The sequence below is a fragment of the Mustela putorius genome, unplaced genomic scaffold (genome assembly GCF_011764305.1).
Source record: "Mustela putorius furo isolate JIRA1106 unplaced genomic scaffold, ASM1176430v1.1 tig00537227_pilon_pilon_pilon, whole genome shotgun sequence".
Lineage (NCBI taxonomy): Eukaryota > Metazoa > Chordata > Mammalia > Carnivora > Mustelidae > Mustela > Mustela putorius.
Genome location: NW_025422368.1, coordinates 36,666,820 through 36,684,199, shown reverse-complemented (window position 1 = coordinate 36,684,199; position 17,380 = coordinate 36,666,820). Strand labels below are relative to the sequence as shown.

The 17,380-nt window shown below is 37.7% G+C and overlaps 1 protein-coding gene across 6 annotated transcripts in view; it reads right to left on the bottom strand.

Moving 5' to 3' along the window:
• Positions 1-2,936: 2,936 nt before the first annotated feature.
• STYK1 (serine/threonine/tyrosine kinase 1) overlaps positions 2,937-17,380 on the bottom strand; it is a 43,490-nt gene continuing 29,046 nt past the window's right edge. For all 6 annotated transcript variants that reach the window (XM_013057916.2, XM_004755849.3, XM_004755851.3 and 3 more), the window contains 6 exons: positions 16,798-16,979; positions 15,119-15,202; positions 12,742-12,950; positions 11,167-11,207; positions 10,461-10,557; positions 2,937-7,869 (listed from right to left, as the gene is read on the bottom strand). In XM_013057916.2, the coding sequence (XP_012913370.1) occupies positions 7,665-7,869; positions 10,461-10,557; positions 11,167-11,207; positions 12,742-12,950; positions 15,119-15,202; positions 16,798-16,979 (818 nt within the window). In that variant the 3' untranslated portion in view covers positions 2,937-7,664. The remainder of the gene's footprint in view (positions 7,870-10,460; positions 10,558-11,166; positions 11,208-12,741; positions 12,951-15,118; positions 15,203-16,797; positions 16,980-17,380) is intronic.

Genomic DNA, 17,380 nt, shown 5'->3' with positions numbered 1-17,380 from the left:
AGCTTTCCCGTTTGGGCAGTGACTGCTAGTTATCCGGCAGCTAGAAGCCTGGAATAGAGATGAAGTAGAAAGAATCCATCAGACAAGAGGTCTGAAATTTGAAAGGCACATTGGAACTGAAGCTCTCTGACAGTCACGGCATTAAGAGTTCCTCTTAATAGTAAAACTTGAATCATTCAGTAAGGGTTAATCTTTAGTAGCCTACGGAGTTTGACAGTTTGACTTAAGATCAAATGATTTAGCCCGCGTTTCTTATTTTTTTTTCTTTTTTTAAGATTTTATTTATTTGAGAGAGAGTGTGTGAGCAGGGAGAGGGGCAGAGAGAAGCAGACTCCCCGCGGAGCAGGAAGCCCCATGTGGGGCTCCATTGTGGACTCGCCCCCCCCCATCATGACTTGAGCTGAAGGCAGAGGCCCAAGGGACTCGGCCACTCAGGCGCCCCAACCCACGTTTCTTACCAGAAAGAATTAAATTGGGGAGATGACAAAACGCTGCAATGTGGAATGGGTTTTGAAGGGGAAGTAGAAAGACTAGGTGAACTTTTATACAAAATCTACTTTTGAAATATTATTGATCACCCTTTTTTTCATTTTTACCAGCAGAGTAATTCTGTTGGGTGACCTTTAACCTTCAGCAAGATTTAGAAGAGTGTCAGTCAGAAGACCTGGATTCATTCCCACCACATACTACACCATCTACTAACCTTGGTTATTTATTCACTGTCTACATCTGGTTTTGTTCACCAGCCAAATGAATATCCTACAATGTCCTGCAATCGACTTTGTGAACCTCCAGAATTGTTGAGAAGACCAAATGAGATAATAAATATATAATAAGCTTTAAAATTTATAAAACACCTAATGATTTTAACAGGCATTTTATTTTATTTTATTTTATTTATTTGACAGAGATCACAAGTAGGCAGAGAGACAGGCAGAGAGAGAGGAAGGGAAGCAGGCTCCAGGCCAAGCAGAGAGCCTGATGCGGGGCTCGATCCCAGGACCCTGGGATCATAACCTGAGCCGAAGCTGGAGGCTTTAACCCCCTGAGCCACCCAGGCGGTCCAAAACAGGTATTTCTTATGTGCCAGAAATGCATGGACGCTGGTAATGATAGAGCCCTTTACACTTTTAGTCCAAAGAAGAAAGCAAACAGTAGAAAATTAACATAATGAAGCAAATGTTAGAAGAAAGAATACTTTTAGTTCCTTGAGGAAGATGCAGTCACAGCATCAGTGGAGCTTTGGATATCCCGCTCCTGCTCTTGACTCATCACTGTTCCCCTCTCACAGAGGAACAAGTCAGTCAGGAAGCCACACTGCAGCCATGACTTTTTTTAAAGACACTTGGAAGATACCCATAGAATCAGAGGTAGCAATTCACTTAATCAATCTGAGGGGTTTGAAGTGGCGGGGGGTGGGAGGTCGGGGTACCAGGTGGTGGGTATTATAGAGGGCACGGATTGCATGGAGCACGGTGTGGTGAAAAAATAATGATACTGTTATGCTGAAAATAAATAAATGAAAAAAATTTAAAAAAAAAAAGAATTACTCTAACCAGCCACAAGATAAATTTTTGGAGAAGGTATGTGCTGACTTGAGGAAAAGAATCTCAAAGTGAAAGACCAGTTCAGATGCCTGTCAAGGCTTTGAGAATCACTACAAGAAAAACGTCTAAGACTTGGGATCATTTTCAGCTGAGGATCCACAGGATACTCCTTGATTTGCACAGTCCTCCTGAAATTGTTAAGCAGATTACATCCATCATTATTGAGCTGGGAGGTGAGGTTGAAGTCACCATTGCAGATGCTTAAATCAGCCATTTTAATAAATTATCAATTGTTAAGTAAAGGAAAGAATATTTTTAAAATGCTGGTAGGACAGCAGAAGCAGCAAGTCATTTTATTGGGGAATCGGGGAAACTGTAGAAAGGGAAGTATCAAGAAAGGTTTGTGACAAGGGGTACATTTTGAATTAGACCTCACTGAATAAGTTCAGTATATGTTCAAAGGGAGGGAAAGAATTCCAGGCAGAAAACAGTCTTAGCAAAGGCACAGTGTTATGAAAGTGTGTGATTTGGGAAAGCGAAGAAATCACTATAGTTAGAAGATAAGGTTCATGCAAGTAGAATAACTAGAAAGGCAGACTGGGCCAGATTATGTAGAGTCTATATTAATACTTCTATAACTGTCAATATAGCAATCTATATTGACCATTGCATAAATGTTAATATATAAAGATTATTCTGCCATTATGGAAAACATTCAAAAGACATAAAGCACTATCCCTTACTACTAAGGTGACTGTTCCAGTTCGACCAGGATTGGGGAGTTCCCTGGGATGTGGAACTTTCAGTTTTAAAACCTGCAAAGTCCCAGGCAAACAGGGATGAGTTGGTCAGTGTACTTACTACAAGAATAACCCACAGAAATTTGGCTACAATATCCCATAGTAGCTCTGAAAATATAAGAAGTAATCCATTTGGTTTGTTTTTGGAAGGGAGACTCATTCAATATCTTTAGATTCCCTAGTGCATGTCCTTCAGATTTCTGGCACACATGCCAGTGTTCATGTTCATGCTTATGTAAGAGAGCGAGCTACCGGTACCAGAACTTAGTACGATGTAAGCAGTGAGTGTGGAATCCACAGTGTTAAGATATTTATCTATAGGCCAATTACTGTCTTTATCCCCTTCTGAGGTAGAGACTAATCCGCTCTAACCCTATCTCTTTTTAGGATGAAATGTGAAAATATTATGTATTTAATCCTTTATCTATATGAAAAAAATAAGCCTCACTCTCTCTTCTATCTGATAAGGATTGCAGAGTGATAAAGTTTTTGTGGTTTGTGGTCTTTTCTTGGATGTTATACAACAGAGATGTGGAAATGTTCTGAACGGCTCTTGAGCACTTAAAATATGAGTGATGAGACCAGGAAGTGAAAATTTTTTTAAATTTTATTTCATTTGTATGAACTTACATTAATATTTAACTAGCTACATGTGTGTTTTGACTACTGTGTTGGACAGTGAAGTTACCTAAGAACCACTTCATATACTTTTACTTGGGCTGGAAATAGTGAAAATATTTTTCAAACACTGAGAAATCTCAATCTCAATTGCTGTAGGGTTCAAATTAGAGCATACTTACCGGGATCACCAGAGTTTATTTATGAAAACAAATGTTTGGGCAGCTTAAATGAAGCCAAATAAAAAACTATTTCTGCCTTTGCCAAAGCAACCTATCTGTGATTAGCTTTAAAATATCCTTCTGAAGTAGTTAAGAAATACACATTTTATTTCCAACTCCAGCCAAAATTAAGGCTTAATGATTTAATCAAATACACAATATTCATTGATAGAATAATGATTTTCCCCTGATATTTTAACTTTACTGCTTTCAGCTTCACAGTGATGTATCAAGTCAGAGGGCTATGGTCAGAGATGATTATTTCTTAGAAGTGTTAATTTTTAAAATGTTCTGATTTTTCCTGCATCTCAGATTCTCTCTTCTTTTGATCTCTCGAGTCTGCTCTGTCCTCACACATTTCTTTTGCCTTTTGCCTATTTAAAATTATCAAATCATTCTTACTTAAAATTTTCACAATTATGTCCTGAATTTCCTGAGATAACCACTAAAGAGGAGAGGTGTTGTTGTTGGTTGTTGTTGTTTTCATTTGTTTTCTTTATCAGTAGCTTTTGAATAGTTTGAATTTGTATTTACAGAACAAAAGCTGCCAGGGCTATCTCATTCCCTTAAATGGATCAGAGTAATAAATCAAGAATATTACATAATCTAAAACAACATTCTAAGGTAATCAAAAAACTTTTAATGACAGAATGAAATGGTCTATTTCAGCCTTTGTGTGCCATTCACCCACCTTTCTCTTCTCTCTTCTAAAACAGACTACTTGGGGTGCCTAAGTAGCTCAGTCACTTAAACCTCTGACCCAATTTCAGGTCAGGTCATGGTTTCAGGGTCATGGGATTGAGCCCCACATGGAGCCCTGCGTGGGGCTCCACAATCAGCACAGAGACTGCTTGTCCCTCTCCCTTTATGCCTCCTCTGCTGCAAACATGCATGCAGTCTCTTGCTTTCAAATAAATAAAAGTATCAAATAAATAAATGTATCAATAAATAAATAAAATCTTTAAAAAAATAAAATAGACTTCTCTATGGGTTTTGAACATTAGTAAATATCTTTGCAACCACTTAGTGGTATTACATTTTTAATAAGAGAAATACCATTACGCAGAAACACCAAAAGCTTCATACCATTGTTTCTCAGATCTATGTTCCTATGTGGTAGGCACTATTGCTAGATTATTATGACATGAAGATATATTTAATTCCAGTATTCAGACTAATAATTTTTCCAGTATATGACAATATCATATGCTTCCAACACATAGCATGACCACTAACTCTTATTTCCAAAACAAGAAAAAAACAGTCTCTAAATTAAGGCTATCCTCCCAGTTTCCATTGTATTTGCCATACTTTTTTAAATGAGCTATGATAAAGAAAAAATTTAATAAAAATTATTACAGCAAGGTTAAGAAAATTCTATCCATTACCTTACTTTTTCTTTAAAAATGGTAAAAAAAAAGTCATTCAATTTTAATAACACCTTAATCCACCCTGAAAAACACTAGTGTTCTGCATGAGCGTCATTTGAAACTACTGGTTCAGACTATTCTAAGTTAAACTACATTTTCAACTTTCAATTAGACTCTGTATCTAGGTGGGCGTTTGGTTAGTTCCTGGCTGTTAGAGGCTTTTTAAACAATAAAACATAAACTGGAAAAACAAGAGGAGGGTGGAATCAAAACAATAAAACAAATCCTAGCCCAGATTCAAGTTAATTGAATGGTAAATATTCTAATTCTCTTTTTCACTCATTAGTTCAGAAATGCCTGAATTGGCTGTCCAGATAAAATGCCAAAAATATAAACCCCCTTTTGGAGGAAGCCTGGCCGAGGGAGGGGGAAAACCCAGTTTTCTTAGAATAAACAATTATTTTATCCATTTTTCTAAACCTATATTCAGAAATACAAATAAAATTAAGGGTAAAAATTTTAAATAGGAATTGTCTGCTGCTTCCCCTCCTACCAAAACAACTATTAACATACAGTATGAAAGAGCGGTGCTCTGATGAATTACGCACCACTTTCCTCCTAACCTCACTATGCCCCCATCCACTGCCTACTTGCAGTTCCTCAAACAAATCCTGCCTTTTTCCTTGCCCAAGATATACTTACATACTTATAGCCCCACTCCCCTCCCGGATGGCTCTTCTCCTCACTCTTTGTCAGGTTTACCTACCTGCCCCTAAGGTTTGCGTTTGAATGCCATTTCTTCAGGAAGTCATTTTACATTTCATTCTACTATCCTACAGGTTTTCTTCATAGCACTTACAATTTGTAATTATACCCACACAAAGATATACCTAAAGTCTCTTACTTTCTAGACTGTAATCGAAAGCTCTCGGTTTTATCCAACACGTACAACAGTGCCTTGCACAGTTGAACCTAGCACTCACCTTTTTTTAAATAGTTGAATTAATACATAAATATTTTGTAAATTTGACTTAAATGAACAGGCAAGTGACAAAAATGAGGTTCCATAGGACTTGATCATGACGTGCCAAGCCCTCTACCTCCCTTCTCCCTATTGCAACTTAACACTCACTCGCATCCTTACTCGTCATGTGGTATTCTGCGGGGGCAAGAATCATTATTCAGTTGGATGACTAATCATGACCTCATAAGGATTCCAACTTCTACAGAATTGTCAACTGCCAATCTTTCCTACAGTAGCCTTCAGTGTCCCTCCAGAAGCACCCAGAGTGTTCTTTAAAACCATAGATCACATGTTCAAGTACATTGTCATCACCCTGTTATTTTCAGTATTTTTAAATTGTTTGAGGCTACTAGCATCATCTAGAAACTCATACAAAAATGATGAGCTCATGATTTTAGTCACGTGGTACTTGTACCATACCATCCTTCAGTATGTCCTTCTGTGCAGTGTGACTGACACATTGAGCTTCTCTTTCTGGCTACCGCAGATTTTATATGAAAAAGAGATGAAAGATTCTAGGACAGGAATGGAAAAAGAAAGGAAACTACCATTTATTGAGCACATATGAGCCCAATACTCTACAAATGTATATTCTTGTTCAGTCCTCACAACAACAACCTTATGTGTAGGTATTATCCCCACTTCACACATGAGGAATCAGTTTTCTGACAATGTAGACTGTCTCTTGAATTTTTCTGTTGACATTAACTTCCATTTATTTACTTTTTTAATTTATTTACTTTTATCCTCCCTATTGTAGAGATTTTGGCAGCTGTGTACAAGAAAAATCCTCCTTTACTCAATACATATTAATTTAACTAAATAAACTTCACAGTACATCAATAAATGATTGAATCAGAAACTACTATCCTTCTGTCTCAGATTGCACCCTTTTATAATCCTTTCAAAGACCTTCTGGACAACTAAGCATTCTTTCTTGGCTTTCACATTTCTTACTTATTAAACACACATATAGTACATAGTACATTGAACAACACAGCAATTAAGTGTGCCGACCCCTGCACAGTCAGAAATCTCTGTATGACTTTTGAATCCCCCAAAACTTAACTAGTAATAGCCACTGTTGACCAGAAACCTTACCAAAAACAGTCAACACATATTTTGTATGTTCTATATATTATATAATGTATTCTTATAATAAAGTAAGCTAGAAAAAAATCATAAGGAAGAGAAATACATTGATAAGCCTGCACTGTATTTATCAAGAAAAAAACTCCATGTATAAGTGGACCCACATAGTTTAAACCTATGTTGTTCAAGGGTCCACTGTGTATTCCTAACAGCCTAATGGACTCTCTTGGCTCAATTTCCCTAGTTTTATGGGGACCAGGAAGCTAGTCTGATGAACAATAACTGGTGAATGTTGTTAATCATGAAAGGACCCCTCCAGCTTCTAATTAAAAGTAGTCCCAGCAGAGTTCACTTGTCTCGTAGATCAAAAGAAGCCATCTCTCTCTTATCTATACCCACAAAGAAACTTGGAAATTTTCCTTCGTGGTCCTCCTCCAGTCCTACATGAACAGACCAGGGCTGAGGAACTTCATCTCCTTCCTCCACCCTCTGTTTGAAGGATGACCCTGGTCCATGTCTGTACACTTGAACAAAGAGAACCTTTGATTTTATTTTTCATCATCTTCTTTATTGACTCTCTATTCCCTAAGTTGACTCCAACTTCTCTGGACCCTAAAATAATCTAGATAAAAGCATGCTTCAGGTGGACATCGGCCTGTGGTGGGAGGACCAGCTTATTTGTGCAAGTGCCAGACAAACATTGTAGATCCCTAAGACTTGCTTTGTAATGGGACCATCCACCTCATCTACCATGGGTCTCCAGGGTTGGGACTCCAGGGTTGGGACAGCAGAAATGAAACTCTCCTTCTCAGTCTCCAGGGTAAATGGAGTGTAGAGCCTCATCTAGGATCATTTCAGGTATCTAGGGAAATGTGTAGAGGAATATCCTATTTCTCCCTTTATGTCCCACTAAGAAAGCTATTCTCCAATTCTTGGATGAATCCATCCCAATAGCATGTGATCACCCATAAATGTTTCTTTCCCCAGGATCTTTAGAGGATGCTGTAGCTGTAGGAGAGGCTGTCCACACTGATTCCCGCCACAGCTGCATACAGTTCAGGCACCACTAACTCAGGTACTTGCAACACAGCTTTGTCATCTGCAGTTCGAGTGGCGATTTCTACGCGTGAGTGCAGCTCTCTCAGTGAGGGGCGGCTCTCCTCATTCCAGCGCCAGCAAGACTTCATAAGACCATACCTGAAAGGAGATAAGAGAAACTGGCTTCCTTGACAAGGCAGATGTTTGAGGAACGTGTCTCTTCTCCTTACAAACCTTAACGACAGGAGCAACAAACTCTGCAGTTTTCATCTCCTTCTCATTGTCCTCTCCTGTTCTCCCTGGAGAATAATATTCCCTCTCCTCCTCTTAGTATTAAATCGCTTAATACCATCTTCTTATCAGGGTCCTTTTTATAAGAAGAACGAATGAAGTTTTCTCAAACTAGAATCAGTATGACAGAACAGTGTTGTCGTTGTTGTTTTTTTTTTTTCATTCTATTGCCCAAAACTCTGAGAACTGAAGTGTTCTTATCCTTTAGATGTTACTAACTTGTAGCATGGCAGACCATAGCTATAAGGTATCTCCCAGTACAAGTTACCTCACAGCCAACAAAATAAGAAGCTATGGAATAATATGATTCACACAAATTTTGAATAATCTAATTAATTAGATGTTTCCTTTCATTAATCCAGGTCATTGACCTCCTTTATTACTTTGTTTCTCCAAGAAATTGCCTTAATCTAAAGTATGTACCCACCTTTAAGCTGTCTTTTCTTCAATCCAGTTTACAATCCAGGTGTCTTATCCTTCTCAGGGACCCACAGGGGTGTCCCACTGTCTGCTATGTAAAACTGACATCCTACCTGCTAGCTTCTCTTCCTCAGAGACCTAACATTGCCTAACTGAACACCTCTCCTCCAGACAAGTCAGTGTCTTGTTATCCCTTAGATGTTAACACACCATCTTTCTTCACCCCATCTAACTCTGTCTTTGCTCATGTTAATGCCCAGTTCCTTGAGCATCCTGTTGATGGTCATCATTTCCTACAGTTCTTCTAGGCAACCTTCCATGATAAGCCTCAGCTCACACGGAGTCTCCCATACTCTTTATTGTTGTACAATGAGACTGTATAAAAGATGCTAATTTAATAACACTTGGAAACATTTAGCAAGAACTTACTTGTTTTATTTATAAGGCATGGTAGTAGAACTTGAAATGCATTATTTTATTTTACCCTCACAGTAACTTTGAGGTAGGATTATCATTATACCTATTTTAAGATAAGTAAACGATGCTCAGTAAAGTAGCAAGACTAGTTTAGTTTCTAATTACTTTATTGGTATATATATATAAAGGACAGATTTTTACACATAGAAAAAAACCTATAAGAAATATTTTTCAATAATCATTCCAGTATACCCAGATAGTATGATTATACTGTATCCATGCTTGTGTGTGTGTTTGTGTGTTGTGTGTGTATATATATATATATATATATATATATATACACAGTTTTGGTATTTAACATTTATAATCTGCTCGATACAATAACTTTATTGGTAAGGAACTCTGGTGATGGAAATTTACCCTTTCAATGCTGAAGAATTTTAAAAATAGCAATAATTTTATCAGAAACTTATAGTAATATATTCTCCCCTGACTTCTTACAAATATTTTAACCTTTTCTTATAGTCTATAAAATTCCCTTTTTGTAAATTATAGGTTATAAAACTCTGTGTATACTTTTTTTTTAATTTATTTATTTTTTTTTTTCAGCGTAACAGTATTCATTGTTTTTGCACCACACCCAGTGCTCCATGCAATCCGTGCCCTCTCTAATACCCACCACCTGGTTCCCCCAACCTCCCACCCCCCGCCCGTTCAAAACCCTCAGATTGTTTTTCAGAGTCCATAATCTCTCATGGTTCACCTCCCCTTCCAATTTGCTTTTTAATTTTCCCATTTTCTGCCTCTGCACTGGCTCGTCAGCTGTTCCCCTTCTGCTGACATTATTAGATACTCCTTCTCCCATCTTTCTAATTTCTTGCTACCCACCTTCTTCTTGTTGGCTTCTAATTTGCTCAGAACTGGAAAAACAGTCAATATTTTTTAAAAGTTAAATACTAAATAGGAGCCAGTGAGTAACTGTAGAGCAATGGATTTTATGGCAGCTCTATCAGAACCGAGACTGGCAGTCTCTGATACTGACATTTAGACAAGCAAAACACTACTGTATTTACATTGGATCTGGTCCACTTCTTACCTATTTTAGAAGCTTCTGGAAGAACTAAACTTTATCAGCTTAGATTCCTAATATAGTCTTCAGTCGTTGCCTCAACACTGTGCGTGCATGTGTGTATACACACACATATACATATATATGTATATGACATATGAGCAGATGTATGTTACTACCTAGGTTTGTATGTAGTCTATTAGGCTGTATATTAGCACATAAAGGGGCAGCTAGGGATTATCTGAGCCACTTTAAAAGGGCGCAGTTGGGGGCGCCTGGGTGGCTCAGTGGATTAAAGCCTCTGCCTTCAGCTTGCGTCATGATCCCAGGGTCGTGGGATCGAGCCCCGCGTCGGGCTCTCTGCTTGGCCAGGAGCCTGCTTCCTCCTCTCTCTCTCTCTGCCTGCCTCTCTGCCTACTTGTGATCTCTGTCTGTCAAATAAATAAATAAAATCTTTTAAAAATAAATAAATAAAATAAAATAAAAGGGTGCAGTTGATGATGATCAAAAATGAGTTGTAATGAGAGAAGAGTAGACCCTAAAAGCCACTTACATGGTATGTGTGCAACTACTGGGTCTCTTCATGATCTTCCTTCTTTGGAGATACTGTAAGATGCTCGTAGGAGGGACTTCAGGATATGGTGGTGCCCCTGTTGGTATGGGAAAAAATGAGAGTAGCAAGGGAACTTTAGGTCCTCTATAATATGAACTATAACATGACTCTTTATCCACCTGGGCTAACTGCCTGCAAATGGTAGAGCCAAAGGAAAAGTGTTAGATACAATATAGTTGCTCCCCTGTGAACAAGTAAGAATGTAGTGTAGAGAGTTTGGGGGTTTAAAAAGAAGTGTTTAGAAGGGTGAAAAAACTGGTAATTTAGGAAAATGTTGAGTCTTTATAAAAGTAACAGAGAGAAGTGAGAAATGAGACCTGCCCTCCACTCCCCAAATGTGGGAAAGTACTGCATTTTCTCTATCAAATGGGTTAATAAATTTAAGGACAACATATTTATGTTCATGCAAAGTTATTGTTGGAATTATTCTTTGGATTTTCAAACCTCTTTTGGAATTGGTAAAGTGTCGAGGGAAAGAAAGAAAATGAAAGCAAATAAAGTTAAAAGGAGTAAAGGGATTTCATGTCAGCCCAGTTCAAACCTCAGAGATCATACTGAAACCTCTTCCCATAGCATATGTCATCCCCCATCCCAGTAAACATACTTTATATTTGCATACAGGCAGTACTTTAGGGATGCTCCTTACCTAGAGTCACCATCTCATAAAGCAGGATCCCAAAGGACCAGCTGTGAAAGAAACAAAGCCATTTACTTAATTTCTATTTCTTCCTTTCCTAAAGAGAGTACTTAAACTATCAGGGCCTTCGTAAGAACCATATAAAGGCAAACAGGGGAACTGAAGGTGTCTCATAACATAATTAGAAATCATTAAAAAGTATTTCTGTTCAATCCCCATCAAGTCTAATCTCTTTTCAGAGTGGTTGTATGTCTCCTTTCTTCTATATTTCACATTAATGGATGTTTATTATCAATTGCTAAATTGTGGGTGTGTGTGTTTATGCAAACACACAAACACATCTACTCAAACTTAAAGAAACTACTTTCTGCATCTTTTTAATCCTTTCCATTCATCCCTGCTGAAATTCTAGCCTTTATTCTTAGCACAAGTCCCAGTGAGGTTTATCATTTATCTACTATTTCCTCCATAGATCTAACTGCCCAAACCTAGGAAAAATATTAACAGAACAAGCTTACACATAACAGAAATAGATATTTGTCAGAGCAATATGACTTGAGACATGTTAATTTCACTATTCTATAATATCACCATTAAACAAGCAATATTTCCCAGGTAAGCTTATTATTCCCAGATCTCTACTGAAAAGCAGATGTCAGTGAAGCAGCAATGGAAATCTCTTAATTGACTCACCATATTAACTGATGTTCTAAATTTCCTCTGCTTCTCATGACATTCACGCTAGTAAGATATTATATGTTACATCTATGTGCTTCTCCAAGCTGCTGAATTATATGGTTACCTAAAGTCAATTGTTATTCTTTACAGTACTATACCATCAGATATATCAATGTAATTATGTAACCAATTAAATATAAATGCAAAAAAGTATTAGCTCCTGAAAACTAGGCTGAATGCTTTGAAAGTACACTATAAAAATACACTGCTAAAAAGAAAGGGTTTCCAAATTGTGTGGGTGAGCCAACAGTAGAAAATTGGAAAAAAATAATAATCATCTGCAGTCAAATTGCTTTACCATTTTTTTTTCAGATTTTTCACTCAGAATCATCCCAAGCTGAACCTCAAAATTAATGTGTTATGGATGTTATTTATATACAAAGTACAATATATAACTTCATTTAACAGATCAATTCTCTAAAAAAGGCTTCGGCCTTCCCTCAAAAGATCGATCAATAAATATGTATTTTCTTTTCATTTTAATAATTCCTGATTTAAAGGAACTTTTGATTAAGTGGACCCACCTCCTTCAGAGAAGAGGGACTCTACTAGATTAAGTCCTTGGATATTGGTATGAAGAACCTTTTCACATTTCTTTTCTCTTTCCTAATTAAAACTGCTAATCTAATACAGAAGGAATACTTTAAAAGGCAGTAGAAAAGATTGCAGTCAGATGCCAAGTATGAGCTCTGTCACAAAACACACATTTCTCCTGGAGAGTCTGTCTGACGACTTAGTAGAGATTTCACAGGAGACATAATTGACAACAGATGTAGTCATGGTCAGGAACTGAAGGACACCTAGGTCAAGAAGGGAAGAAGTCCAAAGGGCAGGGACAAACCGTACACATCTCCTCTGATGCCAGCTGGTCTCAGCAGAAGCCGTTCTGGGGCAAGCCACTTGAGAGGTACAGAGTGAGTAGCTGGGATGGCCCCTCGGGCATGGACTTCATAAGCCAGGCCCAGTCCACAGAGCTTGGCAGTAAGATCACTTTGGATCAGGATATTCCTAGCTGCTACATCCCCATGGAACAGATGCTTATCCTGGAGAAATTCCTGTCAGCATAAGATCAAAAATGGATCAGCTGTCTGAGGTCATGGCTCCAGTCAAAGACAAGGAGAAGCAGTCCTAGGAATCCTCAAAAAAGACCAGGACTTTTCAACTTTGAACAAGTCTTGTTGATAATGACAGATTACTTCCAAATCACCATAATGGATCAGACATTTTTGCATTATGGTTAGGATTACCAAACTGAGCAAATAATCCAAATAGCATTAATACTGGGTTTGGACCGTATGATCACTCATTCTGTGTCAAGGTCTGACCCCTGACTGAGTTTACATTTCTCTTGGATGGGTTCCAGCTAGATCCTGGAAAAGGAAACAGGTTTCAAGTATCTAGCAGCAGTCCTGCAAATAAGGTAATACATACAAAGTGAAATTGAGTGTTATAATATTGAATTTATACAGAGCTTTATATCATCTCATTCTGCCCCTAAAATAAGTAGGTCAGATGAGTTAGGGAAGTATCTTTCAGATAAATCTAAATAATTACATAAGGTCACGCAGTTTCAAGTGGTAGTGAACAGATCTGGGTATTCTAATTCATAGGAAGTACTACAAATTCTGCTAATAATTCTCTGGTCAGCTTACAAATCAGAATTTCCTGAGAGCTTTTTTAAAACATATGATTTTTGGCCCAGGTTTACCTAACCAAAATCTAGGAAGAAGGACCTGGTAATCTCTATTTTTAAGAAGTATCACAATGATTCTAGAGTAGCCAAAGCATTTGAAAGCCATTGCGCCTGGATGGCACGGATTTGCTGCAATCATTTCCCCAAACAGGAGGCTATTCAAGGCGTACGAACCTGAAAAGCTATACATGACCAAAGAGCTAGAGATTGAGGTCTATGATTGCTAAACAAGAATAACATACATACATACATACATACATACATAAAAGGTTAAGATGGTCATTTCCAGTCACTGATGTGAAAGAAAACAGTACCTAGCAGCTTTCTGTCCCTGGTGAGGTGAGGTTTTAGGACAAAGAGATTGTACTGTCATGAGAAGAATTAAAGAATGTAGTGACTTTGAGGTTGTCCAAGTAAGAAAAAAAATAGTATGACAATGCCTTGTAACTAGTAACCCAGACCCATGATCAGTGCATCCCTTTGGGGAACCACTGCAATTGTGGCTCAGAATATGAGATAGTCTATATCCTGACACCCTAACTTTATCAGGGGAGCAAACTAACTAGGCCCTCCAACCTCTGTGGATAATATTCATTTCTACGATGTGCTCTCTCCTATGCCATGGGAACTTCTGCTGTTAACTACTCCTCCTTCTCATCTCATGGCTTCTTTTCTAAGCTTTCCCAGATTCCATTTAGATCCCTGATACATTTCACACCTCAAGGAGGCAAGATATATCAACTACCTAAAATAGTAGTTTCACAGAGCCTGATTTTCTGTATAGTAAATGCTAATTTTAAGCACAGTTATCTAAATAACTTCATAGAAATAGTCATCTAAATTTCCTAATTCTGGTAAAGGTACATTATTTTTTCTCTTAAACCCTTTAAACCCTATTTTTCTCTTACCTCTTTATTTAATTAAGTTGGTTTAGAATGAAGGCTTGATCTCACTGTTGCCCCTTTTTATTTCTTCTTTTCCATTTGTTTGTTGTTCTTTTTAAAGTATGTGTATTTCCTATCACATTCAGCATCAAAGCATGTCTCCAGCCAAACATGTTCTGAACTTGTCTTTCTTGTTTTTCAGGCATAAAATTGTGCACTTCTTTTAGCTCTGTAGAGTTTCACCCATTTGGTTTCTTTTCCCAACTCGCTCACTATTTGCCATTTTACATATCTTTTTTTTTTCATTTTACATATATTAATATTAGTATATATGGGGAAGTAAGAGTGTCAAGCATATAGTTCTTGGCCTTGGTTGTTAACCACCTTTTATAATCCTTCCTGTTCCTTCTACAAACCCTACGACTTTATGCCTAGAATTACCAATCCTGTGGTACATTATCTAAATAATTTCATAAAGAAAGAACTGAAAACAATTTATCAGCGCTTGAGTTTCTGCCCCTTAACTTCCATCCAGTTTTCTTAATCATCTATACCATTTGGAAATATAAATATGAGAAATATGATGTCAAATATCAGGCTAACAAGAAAAATCCATACCAACTGTTGTCACTTTGCCAAGCCTTACCAAAGCCAGGAGAACCTGCCTCCCAATGTGATAGACTTGTTTTTCTGTGAGATCATAGAGAAGGCCATCCATGGTCATTACATCCTAAAGAGACAAAGAAAAAGCATGATATCAAAATGACATGAACAGATTTGAAAAAAATAAAATAAGGGCAGAGATATTCAGATGTCAAGGCTAAGGAAAAGATACCAAAACATAAGGATGAAGATTCAAGGAGAGGTTAATATGAGAGATTCTCAGATACGCAAAGAACTAGAATGATATATCAACTTAGATAAACAATAAAGAGTATAGATAAACAACAGAAGGAAGGAATAACAAAATAGCAGTTAAGAAAGTCTGGTATGCATAAGACTGTCCCCTGGATAAAGCAACAGTTTTCCTGGGGCACTGTGTATGTGTGTGATTAATTAAGCACATTAACTCAGCACATTACTGAATGCCTACTATGTGCCAGGTTCCATCTTGGGAACTCAGAACACAAGAGTGAGTTATTTAACACGTCTGCTGCCTTCTGGAACTCAAAGTATATAACCATATATAAACATATGGTTACATATCTATAAGATCCATGAAGGACATGGAAAAGAGAGCAGATGATGGTGACAAAAAAAGATCTGAAGGATGAGCGGACAATGACTATGCAAAAAAGTAAAAAAAGGAAAGGGGAGACATTTGGTGTAATGCGAGAAGCATGTGTAGATGGTCTAAATTAGAGAAGCATAATCGTTTTGAAAAACAGAATAGCGAAGTTAGAGCAGAGAACAAGTTACAGACGAATAATCTCTTACAAAGGTTTTAATGCCTCAAGACTTGCACATTGTCCTATTTGCACCACCAGATGTAAGGTATTAACAGGGTCCCTTTATCATACACATTTAGTAGTAAAGTAATCAGTCTTTGGAGGAGGCTTGGTTAATATTAAACTTGTAAGTGAGGAACTAACTAGGGAAACATGCAGTACTTCAGATAGAGGAATATGTAGAGAAGCAGAAAAACTGCAAGGAAAGCGACTTGCACTTTACTCTGGAAATTTCTGAACATTTAAATTTGTACTTAAACAAATTTAAATATGAATATGAAGTACAGTAACGTTCAGGCTGGATTTCTCCTTGTCGACCCTGGCACATTGGAGTGATGGTATAGAACAGAAGACACATTTAAGACTAACAGCAGTAAAATTACAATCCATACTAACAATAGTTTTTACATACATAATTTCTGTTAACTTTATTAATAACCTATTATTATTCCCATTTTACAGATGCAGAAAATTCAGGCTCAGAGGGGCGACTTGCCCAAAGTCACATAGCTCATAGGATATAAAGTGCAAAGTTCATACTCCAAATCTACACTATCCAATATGATAGCCATTAGCCACATGTGGCTATTTAAGTGTTTATCATTTAAAATTAAATAAAATTTTAAAAATTCAGTCTCTCAATCACATCAGCCACATTTCAGGGGCTTCAAATGTGATTAGTGGCTACCATTTTGAACAGAGAAGATAAGAGAATTTTTCTGTCATCGTAGAAAGTTCTATTGGATGGTAATACTCAATCACTATTATGTTGCTATAAGATCTTTCTGCTTTGTCATTGGCCAGGCTACTTGACATGTGAACAGCTCATCAGCCAGGTCAAGCCTTTCCTTCCCAACACCTCTACCCTGCTGCTCACCCGCCGACAGGTCCAGAGAAAGCTGAGCAGGTCCCCTTGGGCCACATCCTCCAGCACCATATAGAGCGGCAGCTTCTCCGTGCAGCAGCCCTCCAGCTGCACCAGGTTCCTGTGCTTCCCCAGGTACTGATAGAATTGGACTCGCCCTAAGAAATCCTGTACCTCCTGGAGCCCAGTTGGTTCTGTGGAGGACAGATGAGCCATGGGAAGTGGTCAGAACATGATCAATACAACGGGAGGTATGAGGGAAGACTATGGTAATTTTCAAGACTCCACAGGAGAAGAAATACTGACAAAAGTTAAAAGAGAAAGGGGAACTAATTAGAAGATAATTCTCAATATCACTGATATTTTGTCAAAGCAAACAATCATAGGCTTTAGAACTGGATAGACTTTCATCTGCCTAAATAGACAAGTGTTCACATTCAAATATTATCACTGCCTAGGCCTTTCAATTAGTATTCTTGCTTACCTTATTCTTGTTCTGTTTTATGTATCCATTACTACTGGTCCATATAAAGAGAGAGAAAGGAAGTGGGGAAGGAAGGAAGGAAACAATATTAGGGAAAGTGATAATGCAGAC